This window comes from Dermacentor variabilis, unplaced genomic scaffold (genome assembly GCF_050947875.1).
Source record: "Dermacentor variabilis isolate Ectoservices unplaced genomic scaffold, ASM5094787v1 scaffold_18, whole genome shotgun sequence".
In the NCBI taxonomy this organism is placed as follows: Eukaryota; Metazoa; Arthropoda; class Arachnida; order Ixodida; family Ixodidae; genus Dermacentor; species Dermacentor variabilis.
In genome coordinates, this window is record NW_027460346.1 from 7,986,653 (window position 1) to 8,009,546 (window position 22,894).

The 22,894-nt window shown below is 48.0% G+C and overlaps 1 protein-coding gene across 1 annotated transcript; it reads left to right on the plus strand.

Moving 5' to 3' along the window:
• The first annotated feature begins 411 nt into the window (after positions 1 to 411).
• Positions 412 to 18,940, plus strand: LOC142568290 (homeobox protein otx5-A-like). Its single transcript, XM_075678278.1, has 4 exons — positions 412 to 723; positions 3,742 to 3,911; positions 5,432 to 5,576; positions 18,476 to 18,940. Exons 1-4 carry the CDS (start codon positions 471 to 473, stop codon positions 18,880 to 18,882), a joined length of 975 nt encoding a protein of 324 aa, XP_075534393.1. The 5' UTR covers positions 412 to 470; the 3' UTR covers positions 18,883 to 18,940.
• The last annotated feature ends 3,954 nt before the right edge of the window (positions 18,941 to 22,894 follow it).

Consider the following 22,894-nt stretch of genomic DNA (forward strand, 5'->3'; position numbering starts at 1 on the left):
ATGTCGCTGAAAGACATAACCGTGGTGTAAGAAACAATGCGTTGCTTGTCAGTCTCAGCAGTTCCAACTTTGGTGCTGCTGCTGCTCCGTGTGTGCTGCGTCTAAAACTATTGCTATCGTTAATAAAATGCTTACATATCCCACAAAAGACGCTTGCTCGAGGCAAGCTTTAAATGAATACGTACTTCCCCCCCACCTGTTCCCCCGTATCTTGCACCGTGATTTTTCCCCCTTTCTTTTTCTTTGAACAGCTTGGCTAACGCACAGACGGTGTAGGTGACATTGTAAGGAAAACAAAAATAAATGTTTGGTCATTGCCGATGGTACTGTTTCACTGGGGACGTTCGCAATCGATTGAAAGACGTTCTACTGCTGACTGAGGCCGTCAGTGCACTCGCGGCCACTCTCGACGCGTGGAACAGCGCTCAGTCAGTCAGTGACTGAACATTGCACCACTACGCAGGGCACATATGTTCTCGGCCGCTGCCGCCTGCTGTTGGTCCCTGCAGCCGGGGGCAACTGGACCCACTGTGCTTTCGATGGCCGGCCCTAGTGCTGGCGCCAGCCTGGCCACAGCGAGCTGTCTGGGTGCAGCCTGGGGGCGACACGGTTTTCCCGCGGCGCCTGCAGCCACCGCGGGGCTAGGGTGCCACGCTCCATCGTTTGCAGCGGCGTCATACGGTGCCGTCGGTACTGGAGCCTGGTCGCTTGGCGGGGCTTCTGGTAAGTGAGCAGAGTTCCCGCAGCTGTCCCACACAAACATCCCACATCTTGCAACTACAGCTGCGATTGTGGGGAAATAGCTATACTGCGAACATGTGGAACTGGCACTGGGAGAGTCGATTTAAAGCAAGAAGACTGCCTAAATGTGACACGCATATCATCATCAGCAGCAGCCTATTTTATGCCCACCGCGGGACGAAGGCCTCTCCCCGCGATCTCCAATCACCCCTGTCCCATGCCAACCGACTCCAACCAGCAACCGCAAATTTCCTAATTTCGTCGCACCGCCTAGTCTTCTGTCGTCCTCTACTGCACTTCCCTTCTCTTGGTGCCCATTCTGTCACCCTAATGGTCCAACGGTTATCAACTCTGCGAATTACATGACCTGCCCGGCGCAATCTTTTTCTCTTTATGTCAATTAGAATGTCGTCTATACCCGTTTGCTCTCTGATTCAAACCGCTCTCTTTCTGTCTCTTAAAGTTATGCCTAGCGTTCTTAGTTCCATCGCTCTTTGCGCAGTCCTTAACTTGTTCTCAAGTTTCTTTGTCAGTCTCCAAGTCTCTGCCCGATATGTCAGCAATGGTAAAATGCACTGATTGTATACCTTCCTCTTCAATGATAACGGTAAGCTTCCAGTCAGGAGCTCCCGATGTCTGCCGTATGCGATCCAACCCATTTTTATTCTTCAGTGAATTTCCTTCTCATGGTCAGGGTTTCCTGTGATGAGTTGACCTAGGTAAAAGTACTCCTTCACAGACTCTAGAGGCTGACTGGCGATCCTGAATTCTTGTTACATTGGCCGGTTATTCATCATTATCTTTGTCTTCTGCATATTAATCTTCAGCCCCACTCTTACACTCTCTCTGTTAAGGTCCTCAATCTTTTGTTGTAACTCGTTTTCAGTGTTGCTGGATAGAACAATGTCATCGGCAAACTGAAGGTTGCTGAGGTATTTGCCGTCGATCCTTACTCCTAAACCTTCCCAGTTTAATAGCTTGAATATTTGTTTCAAGCACGCAGTGAATAGCATTGGAGAGATTGTGTCTCCTTCTTTGACTCTTTTCTTTATACGTATCTTCCTACTTTTCTTGTGTGGAATTAAGGTAGCTGTGGAATCTCTGTAGATATTTTCCAATGTGTTTACGTAAGCTGTCTGTACTCCTTGATTACGCAATGCCTCTATTACTGCGGGTATCTCTACTGAATCAAATGCTTTTTCGTAATGTATGAAAGCCATATAGAGAGGTTTATTGTACTCAGTGGATTTCTAGATAACCTGAGAACCTGATTCTCAATAATGGATCACATCCATTGTAGAGAATCCCTTCCTGAAGCCCGACTGTTCCCTTGGTTGACTCAAGTCCAGTGTTTTCCTTATCCTATTCGAGATTATCTTGGTAAATATTTGTATAATACTGGGCGTAAGCTAATATGCCTATAATTTTTCAGTTCTTTAATGTCTCCTTTTTTTGTAGATTAGTATAATGTTTGCATTCTTCCAGTTTTTTGGGACCCTTGCAGTTGATAAACATTTCGTATAGGGAGCCGCCAGTTTTTCAAGCGTTATGTCTCCTCCATCTTTGATAAAATAGACTGTTATTACACCTTCTCCTGTCGCTTTTCCCCGTTTCATGTCTTGCAAGACCCTTCTCACCTCATCTCTAGTTATAGGAGGAGTTTCTGTATCCTGTTCATTATCGTTTTGAATGGAGTTCTCCTGAGTCCTCTGGGTACTGTACAGGTCAGTATAGACTTCTTCCGCTGCATTTATTAATTCTTCGATATTGTTGATGATATAACCCTGCTTATCTTTCCGTGTATACATCTTCGTTTGTCCTATGCCAAGTTCCCTTCTCACTTATTTGAGGCTGCGTCCATTGTTACGGCTTCCTCAGTCTTTCTCACGTTATAATTTCGAATATCACCTATTTTCGCCTTGTTGATCAGTTTTGACAGTTCCGCGAATTCTATCTTATCTTTTGAGTTGATCACTTTCATTCTTTGTCGTTTCTTTATTACTCGTAGGTCCTTTGTTATTTGGGAGAGCTTGCCTACTAGTTGCCTTGGTGCCTTACCTCCCACTTCAGCTGCTGCCTCTGAAGCCAGCCTCGTTACGGTTTCATTCGTTAGCTCTATGTCATCTTCATCATCATCATCATCTCTCTGTTCTAAGGCTGCAAATTTGTTTGCAAGCACTAGCCTACATTTGTCTGCTTTTACCCTTATTGCCTCTAGGTTGGCCTGTTTCTTCGTGACCAGTTTTACTCTTTTTCTCTTCAAATTGAGATGAATCCTCAATTTGCCAGCACACGCTTATATAAGCGTCAAAGGGATCAATTAGTTATTGTCATCATTATTGAATTCCATTCATCTGTGTTGCACGAAGTAAACATGTACCATTGATACCAACTCGCCTTACAACGCAGATCATTTGCTCCCTTACGCAAATATACAGAAAGGCAAACACTTTTTACGAGCATTCTTTGTTATAAATGTTTTGTTCGATCGGAAATAAACTGCCCGCAGTGGTGGTTAAATGCAATAATTCTCAGTCTGAGCATGAAAGAAGGAAAACAATGCACGTGCGATAACTTTAGGGCAGTGAAGATTGGGGCCTTAATGAAATCGAAACGAAATCTATAAGGATGCGACGACTAATCAGGTAAGTGTATATGTCCATAGTACATTCATTATCGTTATCGTTCATCAACTTACTCACAAATTGCGACTAAGGTGCTCAAAAGGCCAACAGTCTGCATTTAGGAATGAGTACAGCGTATTCAGATTCCTTGTAGTGAGTATGGCGTTTGGTCCAGCATACGTCCAGCATACGTCCAGGTGTGTTTACATGCATCCTACAGTATAATACCGCATGGCTACAATTCCTCATTACTCTGAAAGGATAAGCGCATTACCTACATGTGTCAGCCTGAACCTTCCATCAGTTGCTAGAAGGCGGGGAATCGCGGTGACTTGTAAAGTGGCCAACATCTCTCTACACTTTGCTTTACTCGCAGGCAGTTTTCTGTCGTGGCCCATGGTACGCAAGCAGCGCCGTAGCCGTACGGCCTTCACGCAGCAGCAATTGTCGGCGCTGGAGCGCAGCTTCGCTCGGGCACCCTACCCGGACGTGTGGACGCGTGAAAGTCTCGCGCTCACCACCAACTTGCCTGAGGCACGGATTCAGGTACGCGATCGCTCTCTCTTCTACAGTGGCAACTGTTAAGGGCTCTTCTTAGGTAGGAGCCAAAGCAGAAATGATGCATGGCGTCAGCTGTGGCCGACACCAGCCTCGTGCCTTGCTGCGCTAGCTGTAGGTGGCGGTGGCGACTCAGAATATTTCGTATTCCTGTATATATGATCGCGTGGAGAGTAGAGTTGCGCTGACTGGTGTAACGACTGAGTTGCTGCCTTGACGGAGACAAGTCTTCCTGTCGAAACGTTGGCTTCCGCGACATTCCTAGATCTGCCATCGATAGCGTCTTAATGCGTATCTTTCTTGCTCTTTATGTGGTTCTCGGTGTATGGCGTTTCTTCTGTTTTGCTCGCGTTAGTGCTCAGGGGACTACGGGAGTTGCATAAATCGGAAGCACACCGACGACAAACACGCTCAGTCAGGGCACATGGAACTAGCTTACTTCCAGAAAAAGCCAGTTTTAAAGAAGTGGCGCGATAATATAGCGGCCGTGACGGAGTCGCAACAAGGCCCTGCGCGCGGCGGTAAATCATCGGCGGTGGGAACAATACACGGCATCGGGATGACTCCCTTGGAAAACTGTTCAACTTAGACAAGAGCTGGAGAAACAGGCTCGGAAAAATAAACCTCGCGACTTAACGGTTCGCGGCAAACGTTTGGAATACAGCGGGATCGGACAAGCGGCACGATTCAGCGGCTGTACTAGTCATGAATAGCGACAAGTTACCGCTCGGGAAACCTCGGAAGGTGCCGCGACTCACAAATCCTCTCGGCGACGCGGTCGCCCCAGGGCTCGCCGGTCATAGCGTGAGCTTCGCTGCATTGTCGCAGTCTACTGGTTCTTCGGGACACGTAACGGCGCGTTCATCGGTGTCAGCGTCAGACTTCCGACAATGTGACGTCCAAGCGCAGAGCCGCTGCGCCCGCGACGAAGCGCGCGCACTGCCCGGCCGCGTATATTGAAAATCCAGAAGGCACTGCAACCGCCTTAGCAACCGCGGTTGAACGCGACGGCTGAAACGCTGCCGGCGACGCTCTGATGTCATGCCGGCTGTGCGGATTATTGCCTTTGCGTGTCGAGGTTAGGTCAGGTTTGGTTAGGTTACCGCAAAAGGCGTTAGGTGGCGCGGCCTACTCTCAGAGCGATTGCAAAGGGCGTCGAGCTTCAGCGGTGGCGTTTCAGCCAATCGCGTTCAACCGCGGTCCCGCTGTGCCTTCTAAATTTTCAATATATGCCGCCCGGCCAGCCTTCCATGGCACGCGCAGGCTAGCTGAGCGCTTATAGGTGCCACACGCTCACACCCATGCTCAGGCGTGCGAGAAACACGCCAGAGACGCGTACAGCGTGCAGCTCGACTCGAGAGTGGTCGTCGCACGCGCTGTGGCCGTGGGCGCGCTGCTGCACGGGAGAATGCGCAAACGCGGCGCGCCAACGTCAGATACTGGCCGCGGGTTTTAATAACGCATTTGGCGTGCATGATTGCACTCATTCGATTCTTCTATGCTTGTAGGTCTGGTTCAAGAACAGGAGGGCCAAGCATCGCAAGACGCAGAAGCAGATGGGCCCTGTGAGCGCTGCCAGCAGTGCAAAAAGCGACGCGGAAAACGGCAGAGACGACGAAGAAGAAACGTTCGACGGTTTCCGTCCGGCCAAAGGTAGGAGATCCCGAAAACGCCAGGGCAAGCCCGCGAATGGACCTGTTTTGTTTTAAGATGGGACTTGCTTCCCCTCTTCTTCCCATGTGGTTTCTTTTCGGTGCTTATGAAAGGGGCAAGGAAAGGACCCAAAACAGGATGAGACCTTGAATGTGCCCGAAACGGCACAAAATATGTGCTCCTGGGACATTTGGTTCTTATTACCTACTAGCGTATTGCAAATGTAAAAAACATGTTTTTGTGTAAATGCGAAGGTGAGAGAGAGAAAGAGAGAAAGGCACAAGGAAAAGGCAGGGAGGATAACCAGGCGCAGTCTGGTAGGGTACTAACGATGGTGGGATGCTGATATCAGCATTTCCATGTCCTACTCGGACAGGGTGCAGTGACCGTTTCGCCGTGTTGGTATGCTCAAAACCGCTTTTATTTGCCTAAACACGAAGAAGAAGATTTAGCATCGTGGTGGACTGGCATGTTAATGCTGCATCTTGGCATTGAAAACAAGGTGTTCTTTAGCGACTTCAGATCGATTTGGACTTTGTGGGATTTGGGTATCTGGCCGCCCCTTTCTGACCACTTTCGTGAAAATAAGGCAATTTGGCGCATTCTAGAGCACGTAGGACAACGAAAAAAGGCGTCAAAATGAAGCCTGGAGCAAGAAAGATGCACCAAGTTAGTGTAGAGCTGTGCACGGAGCAGTAATAATGCGTAATTAGCGCAAACAGACCGAGATTAAAACCAAATGCGCTCGTTCAAACTGCGCACGCAGAGAACCAGAACAGGAAGCGTTGCTTTACTCAACTAAAAATGTGGCTCGATCCCAGGGACAGTGCCGTATATAAAATCTGGCCGATCCCCAAGGTAGTGCAGTTTCAACAACAAACCACGTGGTACACTAATTCCTTGATATCAGCCGCTGTTGACTCACCATTTTTTCATGTAATCCCGCGCCATTCAAAGCAAACATGACCGATGCCTTTCATTATCTGCGACGACACAATGGCCTAGATGAAATACATGTGAAGTCTTCTCAAAAGCTGAAAGCAAGAATATGATGAAACCACTTCCATACAACTTCGCATGCGTGCACTTGACATCTCGTTCACGTTCGAGGGGTCGGCGTTTTTTTTTTTTTTTTGTGACGGATTCAAGGCAATGTGCAGTATGTATCGAAAGTCTCACCAGGATATAAACTGAAGAGGCAACCAGAAATCGCACAGCGCTACACTCACCAAAGTCTAAATAATAGCGCATTCGAGCAGCGAACCGCGCTTACTCACTGATAGAGAAAAAGAAGTCGACTCACCATAGCTCGGCTAACTATAATATAGTTGCGAAGGTGAGTAAGTACGAGAAATCGCTCGCGTTTTAAACGCACTGAGCGCGGCTTTTAGAAATCACCATTTAAACGATCACCACCCAAGAACCATCAAGAGCTTCAATCTACGACTGAAATTCATAAAAAAAGTAAACAAGCTAGAAGGGAATCAAAAAAAGAGGAAAATTTCAGGATGAATCTTCACTATACTGCGATGATGGAGCTCGAAACAAGGGACGAGCTATGCAAAATGCGCACCCATAGTTGCGATTATGGTCGAATGTCGCAAAATGCGAACTCATTGGGTTTAATTCTGCATTTTATACTGAACTCAAGTGTCTCAGACAGCGGGAACACAGAAATCTGAAGACTTATCTTGCCATCCTACAATGGACTCGCAGGCCAGCGTTCAGGAAATGTCCTTATCTAAAGCGACGAGTTCTTTTGTCAACAGCTTCAAAAAAAAGAAAAAAAAAATTTCGCGCTAACTTTTGCATTGCACTCGCTCAAATTTCACACGAACGGCCGGTGCAGTCTAGGGATTCCTTTCGCTCCATTCAATTCCTTTCTTATCGTTCACCGTTCACGACTTAACAATCCTAGACATAGCGTGGGTGTGACGCCGCTGGAACCACGGAGGAAGATGCGAAAAGGAATGGTATCGGAACAGAATCGTCATATTACGCTGGCCGTATAACACTTGGCATCATTGCTTGCCTGAATCGTTCAGAAATAGCACTGTCGTAATCGAGCAGCTGCGTAGACGTGATTTGAGTTTACCGGCGGTAGCTTGCCCAAGCAGTCAAGCAGCGATTTCGAGTGTTGTATTGGACGACAAGGATTAAAAATGCAATACTGATGCGAAATTTGGGCGCTAACAAAGCGGCGGTAAGCGCAAGATAAATATTTTCCGTAACATTAAGATTAAACCGCCAGTCGCAATAAATGCTGTCCGTCCGTGAGTCCATGGCGAGATCCGCTGCCCTTTACAGGCTTTTCTATCCGCAAGTGCGCCACAGGTAATTAATCTTCGCGGCCTCCGGTTTTCGTACGGCCAGCCGCAAGCCACACGGAAATACGGTACGACGATGACCGTTTCCCAGAGGCAGTGACGTAGCAGAGGGAAGCACAACGTGCCTCCCCCCGCCCCCCTCCCGAATGCGAACTGCCCAGCCCCTCCTCCTCCCCTCTCCCACTCCTCGCTACTGCTCAGAGGTAGTTTCTGCAGCCTGCCACACACACCAAGGATGTACTTTGGAGTCTGAAACTATGTGTGTGCTCCTTGTTAAGTGGGATGTTTTGTACAACTTTATAACCTTTTCCGCTGTCGTTAAAAAGGAAATTTCATCTGGTTCTTCTCCAGGGGTGAAAACAGCAGAGAAAAAAAAATAACCGACGATTACGATACTCCCTAATGCGAAATTGGAGCGCAGCTGTTTACGTGTTTTCATTTCGCGATATAGTGGCTGGCGCGGCCAATCTGTCTCGTGCGGCTCGTTGCAAACAGAGCGAGGTGTGGCGCGACGGCCTCGCTAATGGTGAGATCGCGAGAGGAAGCGCGTGGGTGACGCGTGGGCGTGATTCGCAGCCGCCGCCGAAGACAACCTTCGCTCACGCAGCGCTTTGTGTACACACAGACGACGCGCGCTTCTCTGTCGCTCTGTCGCTATATCGTAGCGATCGTCGCCGCAATGCCCCTCATGCGCGGCACTGCGCTTTTCTTCTCACGATTTCGCCGTACCCTCCTCCTCCGCTTTCCTCCTCGCGCTCTCCTCGCTCTCGCTGCTTTTTTCATCTCCCCCCCCCCCGCCCGCTGCATTCCGCGTTCTCTCTCATCTTTCGCTGTGGTCGTTCGCTCGGTTACGAGGTATACATAGGATGCCGACGCCGACGCTCGCCGCAGGAACGGGCGCGTAACTGCGCTCTAAAAGGGTTACTAAAGAAGTAATGATATAGGCGCTTGTTTGTCCTTTCTCTGTAGAATCCTGTTAGATACGACCCGCCGAGCGTCAGCTGCCGTTGCTCGGTGCTGTTGCAGCTGGCACTCCTCTGGACATAGGGTGCTTCATCGGCGAGCGTGAAGATATGGAATGCCATCCACGCTTCATCGTCTTTTCGACACCAAAGAGCTGGCGACGAATTACCAGAGTCACCTCAAGATAACTGACAAGTGATCATGTGTCGCGTCTTCTTCTGTTCAACGACCGAGAGCTGAAGAACGACACAATTTCTAAACTGCAATGGGTCATCGGCCATGTGCGTCTCTAAATGGCTACGCCAGTATTTTTGTGCTTCACTCGAAGTACCAGCTCATGTCTGTACAACGACGGGGCCCTGCGCAGACTATTGACAGACAAAGAACCTCCCTTCAAGGTGACCACAACCGCCTTCCACATTCATTGGATACGGTGCCGACAGCCCAGCCTACAAAAAGCCACCGCTGACAATTGCCGTAGAACAGGGTCTACCCAATTTCATTTGAAATTGTATCTTTTTTGCATCGATTGCGGGTCGAAGGCTAGACACCAGAGGCAGAGTCCTGCTAGTTGGTGCGACACCATGGGTGGGATTTTGCGGAATGCTCTGCAATTCCAATTGGCCGAGAGCAGGACATTGAATTGCCTCGTCGAGCGAAAGAGGGAAAATAACTGAGTAAAACAGCCGCAGGGCTGAGGTGTGAAAAAGCAATTCCTGAGACTTTTCAAGCCAGCGCGCGTTTTGCTGTCGTCTGGCGATTCTTTTCGTATTTATTTTTCTTCTTGGCCTAATAACGTCAAAAATGCAAAACTAACGAAGTTAATTTTCCCTTCGCCAAGCGTCAGCACTCTTCAGTACGCAACGTTATCGATGGCCGGAGAGCGTCGGAGGTTTCCGGTCACCGACTTGGTATAGAGGGAACTACCGGGGGTCCGGGAAGAAACTCCCAAGCTTGGAAATCCAAGGACCCTTTTGTTTTCTTCGGAGCCCTTGATTGTGGTGACATCCATTTGTCTTCATCAATTCGCTGATTATCACGACAGGTCGTTACGAACAGCTCTCACGCAAAAAAAAAGAAGTATTGGTGATTATGGGCCGTTATTTTAATTTTGCTGCGTTGGGCCTGTTTGAAAGCACATCCCTGGTACGTTAAAAGCCGAAAAAAAAAAGTTAATGTCTGATAAGCAAAAGTTACTAGCCGCTGACTATAGCAAGAGGCATGGGTACGCTCGCAATAATTTGTCGCTCTAATGTTCCATTTTCTTTATTAACCATTTAGTTTTCTTCTAAACCATCATATCTAAGTAGCACACGTGCAATATTTATTTATTTGTGCCATGCAGGCCACACAGCTTCGAAAGTCCGCTCAAATGAGTCTGCGGATGCAGGAGAGAACTTGCAAGATGCACCAAGCGACGACCTAAGGCGTGTCCAGCGACAACGTCGAGGGGAAGGTATACACGTCACAGCAGCTTCAATGCTAAAAACTGGTGGAATCTGACTATCCAGCTGAAAACTAACAGCAATAGGATGTTAAAGGGCCCTTCGCCAGGTCTGACCATTTTAAACACACAAGCCCAGCGCGTACTTCACGCGCTGGCGACCGTGTCTGCAAATCGTTCCAGCGCTGCGCTGAAATTTCAACCACTCGAAATTTCGATCCAAACACTGCGCGTCTTATCTCTCAGAAACCAATACTCCCAGCAAGAGAGTCGAGGTAATACGCACAAATGCTGCGACGTAAACACAGTCCAAGCAACGTCAATTCATGACACATTATTTCGGTAAATCGTCCAATGCGGAACGCGCAACTCCGCCACAAGGTATGCGCCACAGCAAAGGAGCAGAAGAAAAAAATTTAAATTAGGAGAGGCATGGTTCGTCTCGTGAATCGTATACGCGGTCCCTTGACCCCGGTATAGACTCCCCAATCTGGGCCAGGCCGCGCTATACGGACGCTGCTGAGGATCGAGGGCAGCGCGCGGGAGCAAATGAAGTCGCAAGCGCGCGCGGTCGCGTTGCTGTCACGTGTACTGGAGTATGGGCAGCAAGAATTGGGGTGTCTCCCGCGCATTTATTCGCACAAGCCTGCCGTTCAGCGCCACGACAGCCTCAAAAACGACTCGCCCGGGAAATTCTACACAGTTCCGAGTAGGTAGTGCAAATGAAAAAAAAAAAAAAGGGACACACAAGCGTGCACCACTGCTGTTGTTGGCAAAGTCAAGCAAGTCGCGCTTGTTCGCTTTCGCATGACAGATTTTTAACTTTGTCACGCAGACAGTCGAGGGGGATCTCGCTTGTAATTGAGGTCCATCATTAAAGGGGACACTGGGGCTCGTAGCATCAGTTGCCCTCAATCGCCGAACGCGGGCTGCAGCATGAGCTTCGTCCAGGTGCAGCGAGGGGCGTGATGTGATGTAATTGTCATGTTAAAAACGAAAACGGAGAGGCATAGGATTCTTACAATAATAAACCGACTTTAAAGGGACAGTAAAGGTCAATATTAAGTCAACGTGGACTGTTGAAATACCACCCCAGAAGCCTCGAAACGCTTGTTTCGTGCGAAGAAGAGACTTACTTTAAGAGAAAATGCGTTCTGAAGCGTCCGCGTACCTCTAGCGCAGTTCAAATCACCCGCCCTCCAATCGAGGAGTATTGACGTCATGGTCTCATAGTGACGTTGCGCCGTCGGTGAGTAAAACGGCTCCCGCAGACGGCGCTACAGCTTTTCTGCACAAAACGCAAACGCGCGGCCAGAAACAGAGCCAAGACAGAGCCGACAGCAGCGCGAAAGCGTAACTATGGTGGCTAGCGGAAGGAAAGCGCACGGCGATAAGCTGGTTATTTTATGACGCCAACATCGACGCTCGTTGCGATGGATGACCCTGACAACGACACATTAGCTCGCGATGCTCGGCTCGAGTTCAGCGATTTAAGCACTGATGAACGTGACCTGCTGTTGAGAGCTCGCGCTGCCGGCGTCGTTGCGTACTACTACGACGACAGCCTGCTTTGAAAGGCACTTCACGCGACTTCAGTAAGTAGGCGTTCAACTCGTAATCCTCTGGACGAAAATGCAGCGAGTACACTACGGGATTTTTCGGCTCTTTGCCAGCGCGCTGTGGCAGAGGTACGGCACTTAACCACTTCGAACGGAGAGGTTCAGTCGTTGGCACACAGTGATAAGTAACGTAACGAATGTTGGATTCGTCGCTGCAACTACCCTTGGCCAAGTTCCGCGGACCATTCGCGCATCCCACGACATCACATGGACGTGGCATACTCGCTGCTTGTGCCAAATGCAAGTTTCGCGAGCCAGCGGAACCAGCGCAGCACAACGCGACAACGAAACAACTGAAGCTCCAAAGCACGCGCGGCGCAGAGTCGAGCGCGCAGAGTCGAGCGAAAACGAAACCTTTCGACCACCCATACTACTGAAGGGTAACGTCAAGATGTTATTTTTTCTTAGAATCGAATTGAAGTAGACAAGTACCATTTCCTTCCGTCTTATAATCCAATGAAATAATGTTTTTAATACGATAGTTGAGTACTAGTGACATAAGTTATGATGAGGAGTGCGTTCGTCATCGGGCTAGTAGAGGAATGTCGCTGGGGGGTCTCAAATCCTGTCTTGCATTTACCTGAATTTCTCGGTTACTAAAGCTCTGTTCGCGATTATATTGACGCCTTAGACGTTCTAGAGCATTGCTTTATCACTTTAACTTGACTTTCTGGTAACCTTTAGTGTCCCTTTAATAATTATTTCGGTAAAACGATCCCTAGGCGGTATATTAGAACTTCCAGTGTATAAATAAAGTTAGCAATGGGGTCGGGTGAAGAGACCTTTTAAAGGCACAGGACGCTCCACAAGAAGTTCCACTAAACGTAACTTACCACGGCACTAAAGCTACAATTGTGACATCTACTAGCAATTAATCTAATTCGAGGTTTCGACAAGGGCCTCAAAGAAGAGAAAGCAAGGGCTGACGAAGTTAAGAGGGTTATAAAAGTAACTTGGCAGCATTTCTTGCCTTCTTAGTTGACAAGGGAAGTTACACGAATTGAGCACACTGAGCAATGTCCGTGCTTTGTGTATCGTATATCTTGTAGCGTGATACAGATGTTCATGTTCTAGTATGCTACAAAAATGCGAATACCGACACAGCTAAAGAACGTCGTAGTGTACATATGGCAATGTGCTCCTCTGAAAACGGCGTTTGCCAAACGGCGCCTACTGTGAGTATGAAGAAGTTAAACAAAAGCGAGAATCAGTAACAACAGCACGTAAATGTGTGTCTGCATCACAGTTGCCTTTGTCTAAGTGGCTCGGCCGTTCATAATGACTCGTATCAGGGTGGAGCAACGCGGTTTATATGCGCAGATATGTATGTTTTGCTACGTTTTGACATCATTTTTTCATATCAGCAATGCGCTGTTTCCACAATATTCGAAGCTTACAACGATGTGTGGTTGTAAATGTCGATGTAAACAAAGGCTGTGCTCGCAGACTTCTTCAATATGCAAAATGTATTATGAATGTGAAAAAGGAATACAGAAAGCGAGGCGCAAGAGGAGACGTCAGCGACAGCAAACTCAGGGAAACAAACGACCAAATTACAGTGCAGCAGACTTCTGTATAAATGACCTCGTTCAAAATTATATATAAAACTGCTTACATGTAGTGCCCCCCTTTCAGTAGTTGCCTTAACACCTCTACAGGTTGAAGAGAGGAAACTGTGTCTTGCTGAGGCCGGTCGCCGTCGATACGCCGCTGATTCACAGCGGGATGTCAGATAGAGGCGATTGCACCAAATGCGGCAGGCTGAGCGTCAGCGTATCACTGCAAACCACGAACATCTACTGCAACAGCAACGACACGCCCAGACTCAACAGCGGCACGCAACTCGCCAACCATCTTTTATTTTATTTATTTATTTATCTATTTATGAATACTGCGATCTAAGTTAGACCATAGCAGAGTGGTACATTTTGATAGGAAATGTACATTTGTGTAAAAAAGAAAAGATAACTAATAATAAGTCAGTTTTAAGAGAATACAAAACACTTCAAATTAAATATCGCTTCAGACTGGCGGACAAGTAATGCAAGAAGCATGCACTTCTTCGAGGACAAGTTTGCTGCTTAATGTAGTGTCTGCAACGTCTACGCTAGGCATCAGGCGTCCCCTACATCTAAGATAGGTACGTATCAGTGCTCGTGGAAGTGTTCACTTCCGAAGATCTCACCCAATTAGTTTTCTGCTCTGGCTGCAAGACCAATTTCACGGCGGAAAAAGTTCCACAACTCTCCAAATGCAACGGTTTGAGATGCCATACAAAACCTTCACATTTACCATCATCTAAACGAGATCAAGTAAACGTCTCGATCGTGTCGCCACGCACCCCGTACCTGCGCATAAGACGCCTTATGCATGGTGGACAATGAGTAGGCCAAGTAGTAAACGGTGGAGATCGATCACATGATAAGGTTGACCACATGATAAAGTGGCTATGTCATGGCACACACAACGTGTTCGATGACATGGCCATTTACATCAACCTCAAGAAGATGAAGGCACTAAAGTCCGTCTGTACATCGGGCATCGTTCGCAAAAGCTACATCAAAGTGTGGCTCCACTGTATCTTCAGTAGTCCTTCCTAGGCACTGTACACCACAGTCCCCGAAGGACCTATCGACAGCTACTAGGCCAGTCTTCAGTAATGGGCTTGACGGCTTCAGAGACCTCATATACATGTTCTATATACTTCTCGATCCACCGTCCCCTAGTAGGCGCCATATGGGATGGTACCGAAGCGATGAAGAAGGAATCAACAAATCAGTAAAGTCGTCAGCGCGTTGTCACTAAGATGTCTCTTTATAATTCCATAGTGGATATCTACATTGTTTGACTGCCAATTGGATTAACATCGACAGTCATCGTGAGGTGGGTTCCGCCGGAATTTATTTGATAACGCGCATGCATAAGTGCCAAAAATAATATACAAATTGTTGTTTGCAATGTGAACGAAGTCGCTGAAAGGGCCTTGTCGCAGAAGATTGCTTATTACGAGGAAGCGAGTTTCAAAGAAAGCTTTTCAACGATTTACGGATGCACGCAGCGCAAGCTTCTGAGGCATGAACGTCACAATATCACATACAGGTTATCGGGTGCCATTTCTTTTGTTGCCATTCTTATTCCGTTGTGGAATAGTGACCTTCCGTCGGGAGAGAGAGAAAATTGTAAACATTCACGCAGAAACTCCTCTGGGAGTTGTCTAAGTATACGTAGGCATTCTGCCACTTGCTCCCCTCCGCGTAGCCAGATGTGATTATCAATGTTATGAAACTTGAACGGACCAGTATAAACGACAGCGCTGCGAGGACACGAACTGCTGCGGACGGCGGCGCAAGGTGAATTGATGACGCAAGCAAGGTACTGCAGGTGGCGGCGCCGGGTGCGCTGATGACGTTCCGATCATTACGAGCCGGTATCGCTCTTTAGCGCCTTATCCATTCGCGTCGAACCAATATGAACCGTGATCAACCGCACACCGGCTGCAGTTTCGTATGACACGGCAGCGCGGACCATATCTTGAAAGCGATCTGCGATGCGGACAGAATGTGCAGGCTGCTGATAACTTCGCGCGCTAGGTTTTCGCCGCTTCACGTTGAAGAGAGACGCTCGGGCCTATATCTTGAAGGCGATCTGCGAAAGGGCCAGGGTGTGGTTTGTGCTGAGAGCTTCGTGAGCGCTGTGTTCGCGCCGCTTCGTTCGCGTGGAAGCAACAGGTAGCACGAAGTCACTCTCTGCGGCGGGCTCTATCTTGAAAGCGATCGTTATGATATGACAAGGCAGCTGATCAGTATGAGGAGTGATTTATGATAAGTAGGAGGAGGAAGGAAGAAGGGTTGCACATATGTCCCTAACACTGTGGCCCTTTTAAGGTCGTCTGTCTAGTACTGTGCCATACAGAAATTTCAATATGGATTCCGGTAAGTGCTTCCCAGTTATAAAGTCTGCAGCCCAGCGGAGACTATATAACTGATTTAACAAGTCAGTCCATTGGAATCAACAAAGCAATTTTGGACGGTGGACCAAACCATGCGTCACCGTTCCCGTTCCAGGAGCTGATGCTAAAAAAATAAGATTATAAAAGTAAAGATCGGGGGACCGTACGCATATATACGGGAATCAGTGATAGGCGAAACTTTGTTTGATGCTTACAGAAATGTTAAAGCAACTGGCATGCAAGCTTAACAATAATGACGCAAATGGAGCACAATGTTTACGCAAGTTTAACACAATGACGTGAATGTTTGGACGCAGGGGCCGCGTCCGTATCAACGCAGCGCGAATGCACGTTAAAATTATTAGGTGCTGCTCAAGTGTCTGCTTTTTCGGTCTGCACACCGCTGGCACGACTTACGGAGTGTATTCGCGTTATGCACCCTCAGTAATTCCACTGTTAGCAATCGGCGCTGCGACGTCAGCTAGGGCTATTTCACATGGTTGCACGAACGTCGCGCCATGACTACAGCAAGCGAACACCAAATGGTCTCATGCGACGCATCTACTCGAGTGTACTCTTGTTGATCGTGTTTGCATGGCACAGCGGTGATAAGCAGGGCGTGCGGCGAGAAATTCCAGATGCAACAAGAAACGCTCAACGTCTCGAGCTCTTGCGCTTCTGGCTTCTTCCATATGATCTTCACGTTTCTCGCTGCCGATGAGCGACCGGCGTCGTCGTCCCGCTCCCATATTCCAAGTTGTATGATCGGAAAGGCGGCAGCAGCCAGCGGCCGCAAAATGGGTTGAAGAGACAAAGAAAGCTTCGCTCTAAAACTTGGAGGAGCTTCGCCTGTACGAGTATAGAACGCGATAACATTCAAAGATCCCTGACTGCTGCTCACGCTTCCCCGCAACTGCAGCTTATGTAACCGTAACGTTTACTATAGGGAAACGCTGGCAGCGAACGCAATGCACGAAGGCAAGCTATCGGGTAGAAACGCGGTCTCTTGCGTGGGCCGATCCCGGAGGTAGCGCGCAGCTACGCCAAGAAAATTACGTCATTTTCAGGTTTTCGTTATTCTTTCGCACTTGTAATGCTTCAGCGTGAGAAGATTTAACATATAAGACATGCGTTCACTGTTTTGTTTCATGAAATTTGGTTGTGGGCTTTTATTCTCAAAACTCCGAGCAGTAATTTTGTCAAGAATGTAAGACAAGGTATGAGCAACTTCAGTGATTTAATGGCGTGGCAATATAACCAGCACATACCGCGTGCCATATAGCAAGACGTGGCATTACGTATACCTAAATATATAGGGGAATTTCCGCTCACCGGGACACCGGCGCAGGACGCCGGCACGGGAATTTTCTGCCTTAACGCCGTCGCGTTAAAACTTCTCCGATGGTGGAATCGGGACAGGGTCGCCCAGTGATACTACCCCGATGCTCTAGGCCAGTTCGCTCGCATACTTCTTTTTTATTATATGGTATTTAGGAGATGATGTCGCCTATAAATTGGCGCCGGCTACTCTTTTTCACGTAGGGATTTCAAAAGGAATAATCATGATAAAAATAGTGAAATCATAAAAACGCAAAGTCCAGCGACGCAAGTGCACTAATACCACACTAAATCTGAAAGTCAACTATAAGGTATACCGCACCACAAGGTCCAGTCACATATGTGCACTAAAGTAAACACAAACACCGGTCACTTAGTTAGACTATATCAGGGCACATAAGCAATCATGGACTAAATTCTTATGAAAGTAAAAAAACCAGGCATTGGATTGGCCAAAGTCGGGTAAAAGAAAAAGAGAATGCGCTATCACATTTAAACACTCTACTCAATACTCTCCGAGAATATCGCTCGCTAGTAGACATCTTTGAAGTGCCAGCAACGCTCGTCTTTGCGATGAGTATGTTGACCAAGGACCTAAGATCTTCCTGGGGCTGAAGGGCCTGCGATCTCATGCCACTAAATCAAGTGCTAAGCGTCGTCTGCGCGCGTCATGTCGCGGACATTCTGGCAGAAGAGGCTGTACATGTTCATCAGCATTGCCACAAGTACACTTTTTTATGTTGAAAGTGTTTTGTGTACGCGGCAGCGAGCCGCAGATGGTAAATCAGTGTTTTAAAGGCTCATGGTTGCCCGCGCCAACGCCAACTGCCGCCTAGCTTTTTTGAGATGATTAGCTGGTACAGTACGTCGCACAGGAATAATTCGCTTAGAAAAGTGACAGCCCGTGCGCGCGTGCCAGCTTCCATTAAGCCACAAATTCAGGAATGGAACGCTCGAATAATGGTCAACCTTACTATTGCCTTTCGTGTGATTCACGTCGTATAACTGCAAGTTGCTTATAAAAAGCGAGAGCATCGGGTTATGCGCATTAATACCTATATGATCAAGACATCTAGCGTAATGCTATAAATCATATATTCTATATTTGAAGCGTTGGAACACGAGATGTATTTCACGCGGAGCCAAGAGTACGCGGTTGCAATGCAGTCAGGCGTGCATGCATATTCTCTCGCGACTATGGCAAAGGCAGTACACCACGCACAAAAGCGCTGGCATCCATCTTTCTTCTTCCTTTCCAGCACCTTCGGCCTCTTGCGTCGCTCACCGGCATCCAGTCACGGTGGACGATGCGGCGTGCAGGTCGTGGCTAAGCTCGCGGCCGCTGCTTCACGAAGAGCGAGCGCCGGCGTCCCTGCGAGTGGCCATGGGCGGCGACGACACGTTCCAGCCGCTGCACTGCCCGTCGATGAGGGGAGGCGTCCGGGCCGAATACTCGACGCCACCGCCCAGCGTCTCCGACGCAGCGGCCGTGCTAGGCTGCGCGGCGAGCCCCGCGCAGCAGCAGTGCTGGCCCGCATTTGCATCGCCGACGGCGCACGCGGACGCGGCGGCGCGGGCTCGCCAGAAGGCTTGCGCCTTCTCGGCGAGGCTGGCGCACTGGTCCGATTACTCGAGGAGGACGAGAGCGTCGCACGAGCCGGCGTGAGGTCGTCCTTGGCAGTGATGCCGCGAACTCGCTTCAAGTAAAAGTTTCGCCATCCGTTTTTGAAGCTTTTTCATCTGAAAGGTTTAGCAGAGAATAAATCAACTAGTGGACATCGCAGTGTTGGACGGAAAGCATTGCGATATACGCAATGCGCAGACACGAGCGGGTGAAGCAGCTTTCGTGGCGACATCTTGTGACTTTGTGTTCGACCAAAGAGCAATTGCGATTAACCCCGACCGATTATATTCCGGCCGCCTGCCGGCATACACAGGAGAACAGCGACAAAACTACCACCGAAGTGTATTGGTATCTTTATTTTTCAAAATAAATCGTCGTGCAGCAGAGGAAAAAAATTAAAGAGAAACCTTATGCGTTGTAGTGGATCAGAGCACCACAAGATGCCGGCAACGGTGCTGCCGTTTCCCCGGGGCGCTATTCCGGAACATGAACATTATTAAGTTCCCCCATGTTGACGATTTGAACCAATAAGTATCTTTATTTTGTACATGAAATAACATATCATACGAGATGAATGAATATTAGGCATATAAGTTTTTAAAAATATTTAAGGTGGCGAGTCGGAGAATAATTTGACAGCCTCGGGAATTGTAAGCCTAGTTTTTCTTTAGAGGCGAGCAACCCCATTGGAAATGACGCTTGCATTGAATTCCCATAGGTTTCACCGTGTTAAGCATTAGTAAAGTTTAGGGATTAATGTCCCAAAACTGCGCAGCCCGTTAACTTATGAGGCACGCCGTAGTAGAGGGCCCCGGAATAATTTCTACCGCCGGGGATTCTTTAGGGTGCACCCGATGCTCATGTACGCGAGCGTTTTTGCACTCCGCCCTCAACGGGAAGAGGCCACCGCGGTCGGGAGGCGAACCCGTGACCGTGCCTAGCAGCGCATCAGAACTGTCACTGAGCCACAGCGGCGGGCATCAACATTCCACCGTTATAATAGATAGCATGACCATATAAAGCCAACAGACAATGAAGCAAATGAGAGCGTCGGCGAAAGCTAGCAGCTGTAGTTGAAATTGAAATGCAGAAAATGTAATAGGGGGGGGGGGAGGGAGGGGAAAGGAGATGAAAGTGGACGAAAAGATAGCTTGTCACCGATGGGAACCGAACCCACAACTTCCGCATTACACGCGCGTTGTTAGCCTGCGCCAATTCGAGCCATTGTGGGCGAATGTGGAACATCCTTTTTTTGCCCAATGGCGTCACGTATGACGTAAACTTAGAAGAGAAGGCACATGGTTAAAAAACACCTCGTACGCTACGTAATCGCATCAAGACTGCCGCATTAAAGACTCTCGCTATGAATGAACGAAAGGGAACAATAGAAACCGAGGGGCTCGGTTTATGGAAAGCATCGGCGAGAGCAGCTGTGGTTGAAATTGAAATGTAGAAAATATTAAAGGGGGGGGTGGCGAAAGCGAGCTGAAAGTGGACGAAGAGATAACTTGTCGCCGGTGGGAGCCGAACCCAGAACCTCTGCATTATGCATGCGTTGCACTACGAACTGTGGCACGGCGACGCCTTACTTATATATATATATATATATATATATATATACGAAAGAAAACGTTTTGGAACAAATATAATTAAATTCAAATGACCGTCCGTCGTGTGGTAGTGAACCGCTTAATGGCTGCAAAGATTCTTTTCACATGACGTCATTCTTTCACTTATTGAAGAAACGGCGGCATCTCTGTTGCCAATATTTTCAATAACAGCAAACATAGAAGTAAACCTAGCTAGCCATGAATTATGCTACCCACAAAGACAATTCTGGATCCCTCAAGTCGATCAAGAATAGATTCTGTGTACCTCGCTCAGTCAGAACCAACACAGTATGAAGTCGGTTGCCGTAGTCCCGCAACCTATATTGGCACAGCACCTGGACTGGCTAATTTCCGCATCGCAGCTTGACAGAAAGCTACCGATTATGAAGTCACCTCGTGCGCTCATCTACAGCAAAAGAAACACGTAGCTTACGCGTATCCAGCTTTTCTGGACACAAGGGTTTAGTTCGCGTGAGTGCCACCACGTGGCGCACTGACCTTAAGCTTTTCAAACTTCCCGCGGTGACGCGTGATGACGTCAACAAAACAAAAATAAAATAATTAAAAGCTATCCCTGCGCATTGAACTTCGCCACAATGCTTGTCCCGCCGGCATTATCAGTGTTCTTGATAAAGCGTAGCCGCTCGTCGCCTGGAAATTACTCGTCATCCTAAGAGCGTTTAGTCGCGACGAGCAATGGTTGATTCTGGGCTTTTGATACGGTTCTTTTTTTTTCTTGTTATTTTTTCTTTTTCTTTTGATTCTACGTAGTAAAGAAGCTAGGCCAACCGTCAGAAGCTCTTAGTGGCAGCCTTTCGTCAGTCGGCACGCATTGTTAACGTCCGAAGATCGCACAGCGTTTACTAGAGACGCCGTCGTGGACGGATTTTGATTTTCACCTATCGAATTCGTTAAGGTGCACACAATTATTTCACTAGCGACTTTGCAATGTGCACTCATGGGCTACCGCCGCAGCTGCACATGTAGATGTGCTTAAGTATTAAGACATATACATGGATATGTTGGTTTTTCACCTTGACACAAAAGTCACGACCCAATAATTCAGCAAACTGTCCCTGTGTCGTCTCGTCGCAGGGTGTGAGACCGGGCTAGTTGGTATTCCATGCTGCAGTGACTAGCGCAAGAGTGGACACGGGACACTAAAGAGGCGCCAAGGATAAGCGCAAACTTCCAAATGGGCGCTTGTCCTTCTAGCCTCTTTAGTGTCCCCTGTCCACTCTTGCGCTAGTCACTTCAGTCTGTGTCCTCATCTGTTAGCACGCTATGGCCGAAGCTGCTCGCAATATTACGTCACATTTACTGGCCTCCAGGCCAGGTACACCTTTGGGTATTACATATACAATACTTGCAGTTAGTTTCCAAAGTAGTCTCCAATGACGGTTATCCACGGGCGTGAAGCAAGAACGCTATTTAAAATTATTGTGCAGTAATATATGCGGGATGTGTATGTTCTCCACATTCTCTACCATGTTACCGTTCCGCCGCAACGTAGACTCGCAGCTATCGAACGCCATAAAGGCTATCCACATACTCAAAGACCTGATGCACAACTCCTGACACTTAATGGTATTCAGGAGTTGTGCGACTGCCCAGGATATCCTTAACGAATGTTACATAACACAGTATAAGGTTTTACTTGCCAAAACCACGATTTCATTATAAGGCACGCTGTAGTTGAGGATTCGAGAATAATTTAGACCACTTGGGATTTTTTAACGTGCGCCTAACCCTAAGTATACGGGTGTTTTCGCATTTCACACCCACTTAAATACGGCTGCCGTGGTTGGGATTCAATCCTGAGACCTCGTGATTAGCAGCCGAACCCAATAAAAGCTAAGCAACTACGGAGGGCAAGGAAAGTTGGCAGTTCGAGGAAAGTGACAGCCGGCACGTGAGACAATTTGTTCCCATCCTCATTGCGCGAGAATCGGTGCCAGCTGTCGAAGAGTGACACCGTGGAATGCACTGTATTCAATGTGATGGAGTCCGCGTCCAATATTTCAGACCCGAATCATACTGTAACTACTGACGACCAGGCATCTGGCTAATACGTGCAGTCGCTTGACAGCTGCCGAGCGCTGGCGTCGGCCACAGGACCTACTTGACCTTTGTTCAACTCTTACCGACATTCTCGCCTTATTTCGCACCATTGCGTTTCAGCTGAACTGCTTCAACAGTCAATTTATTTGTGCCAAAATTTGGCCACCCTGTAAACGTTATGGTTTCTTATTTTTAAGTCATCTTTTATATTTAGACTAATGCTGTCCTGAAATTTCCAGCGGTTTCACCTTTCCCAAAATTCCCGCATTTTTGTCGGCCTCTGTTCATATTTCGGAGGATCTTTATTAGACGTGGAAACCATTGCGTGGCCCCCTGACCAAGCTGCTCAAAAAGTAATTTTATATCCCTGAGGTCTTGTGCAA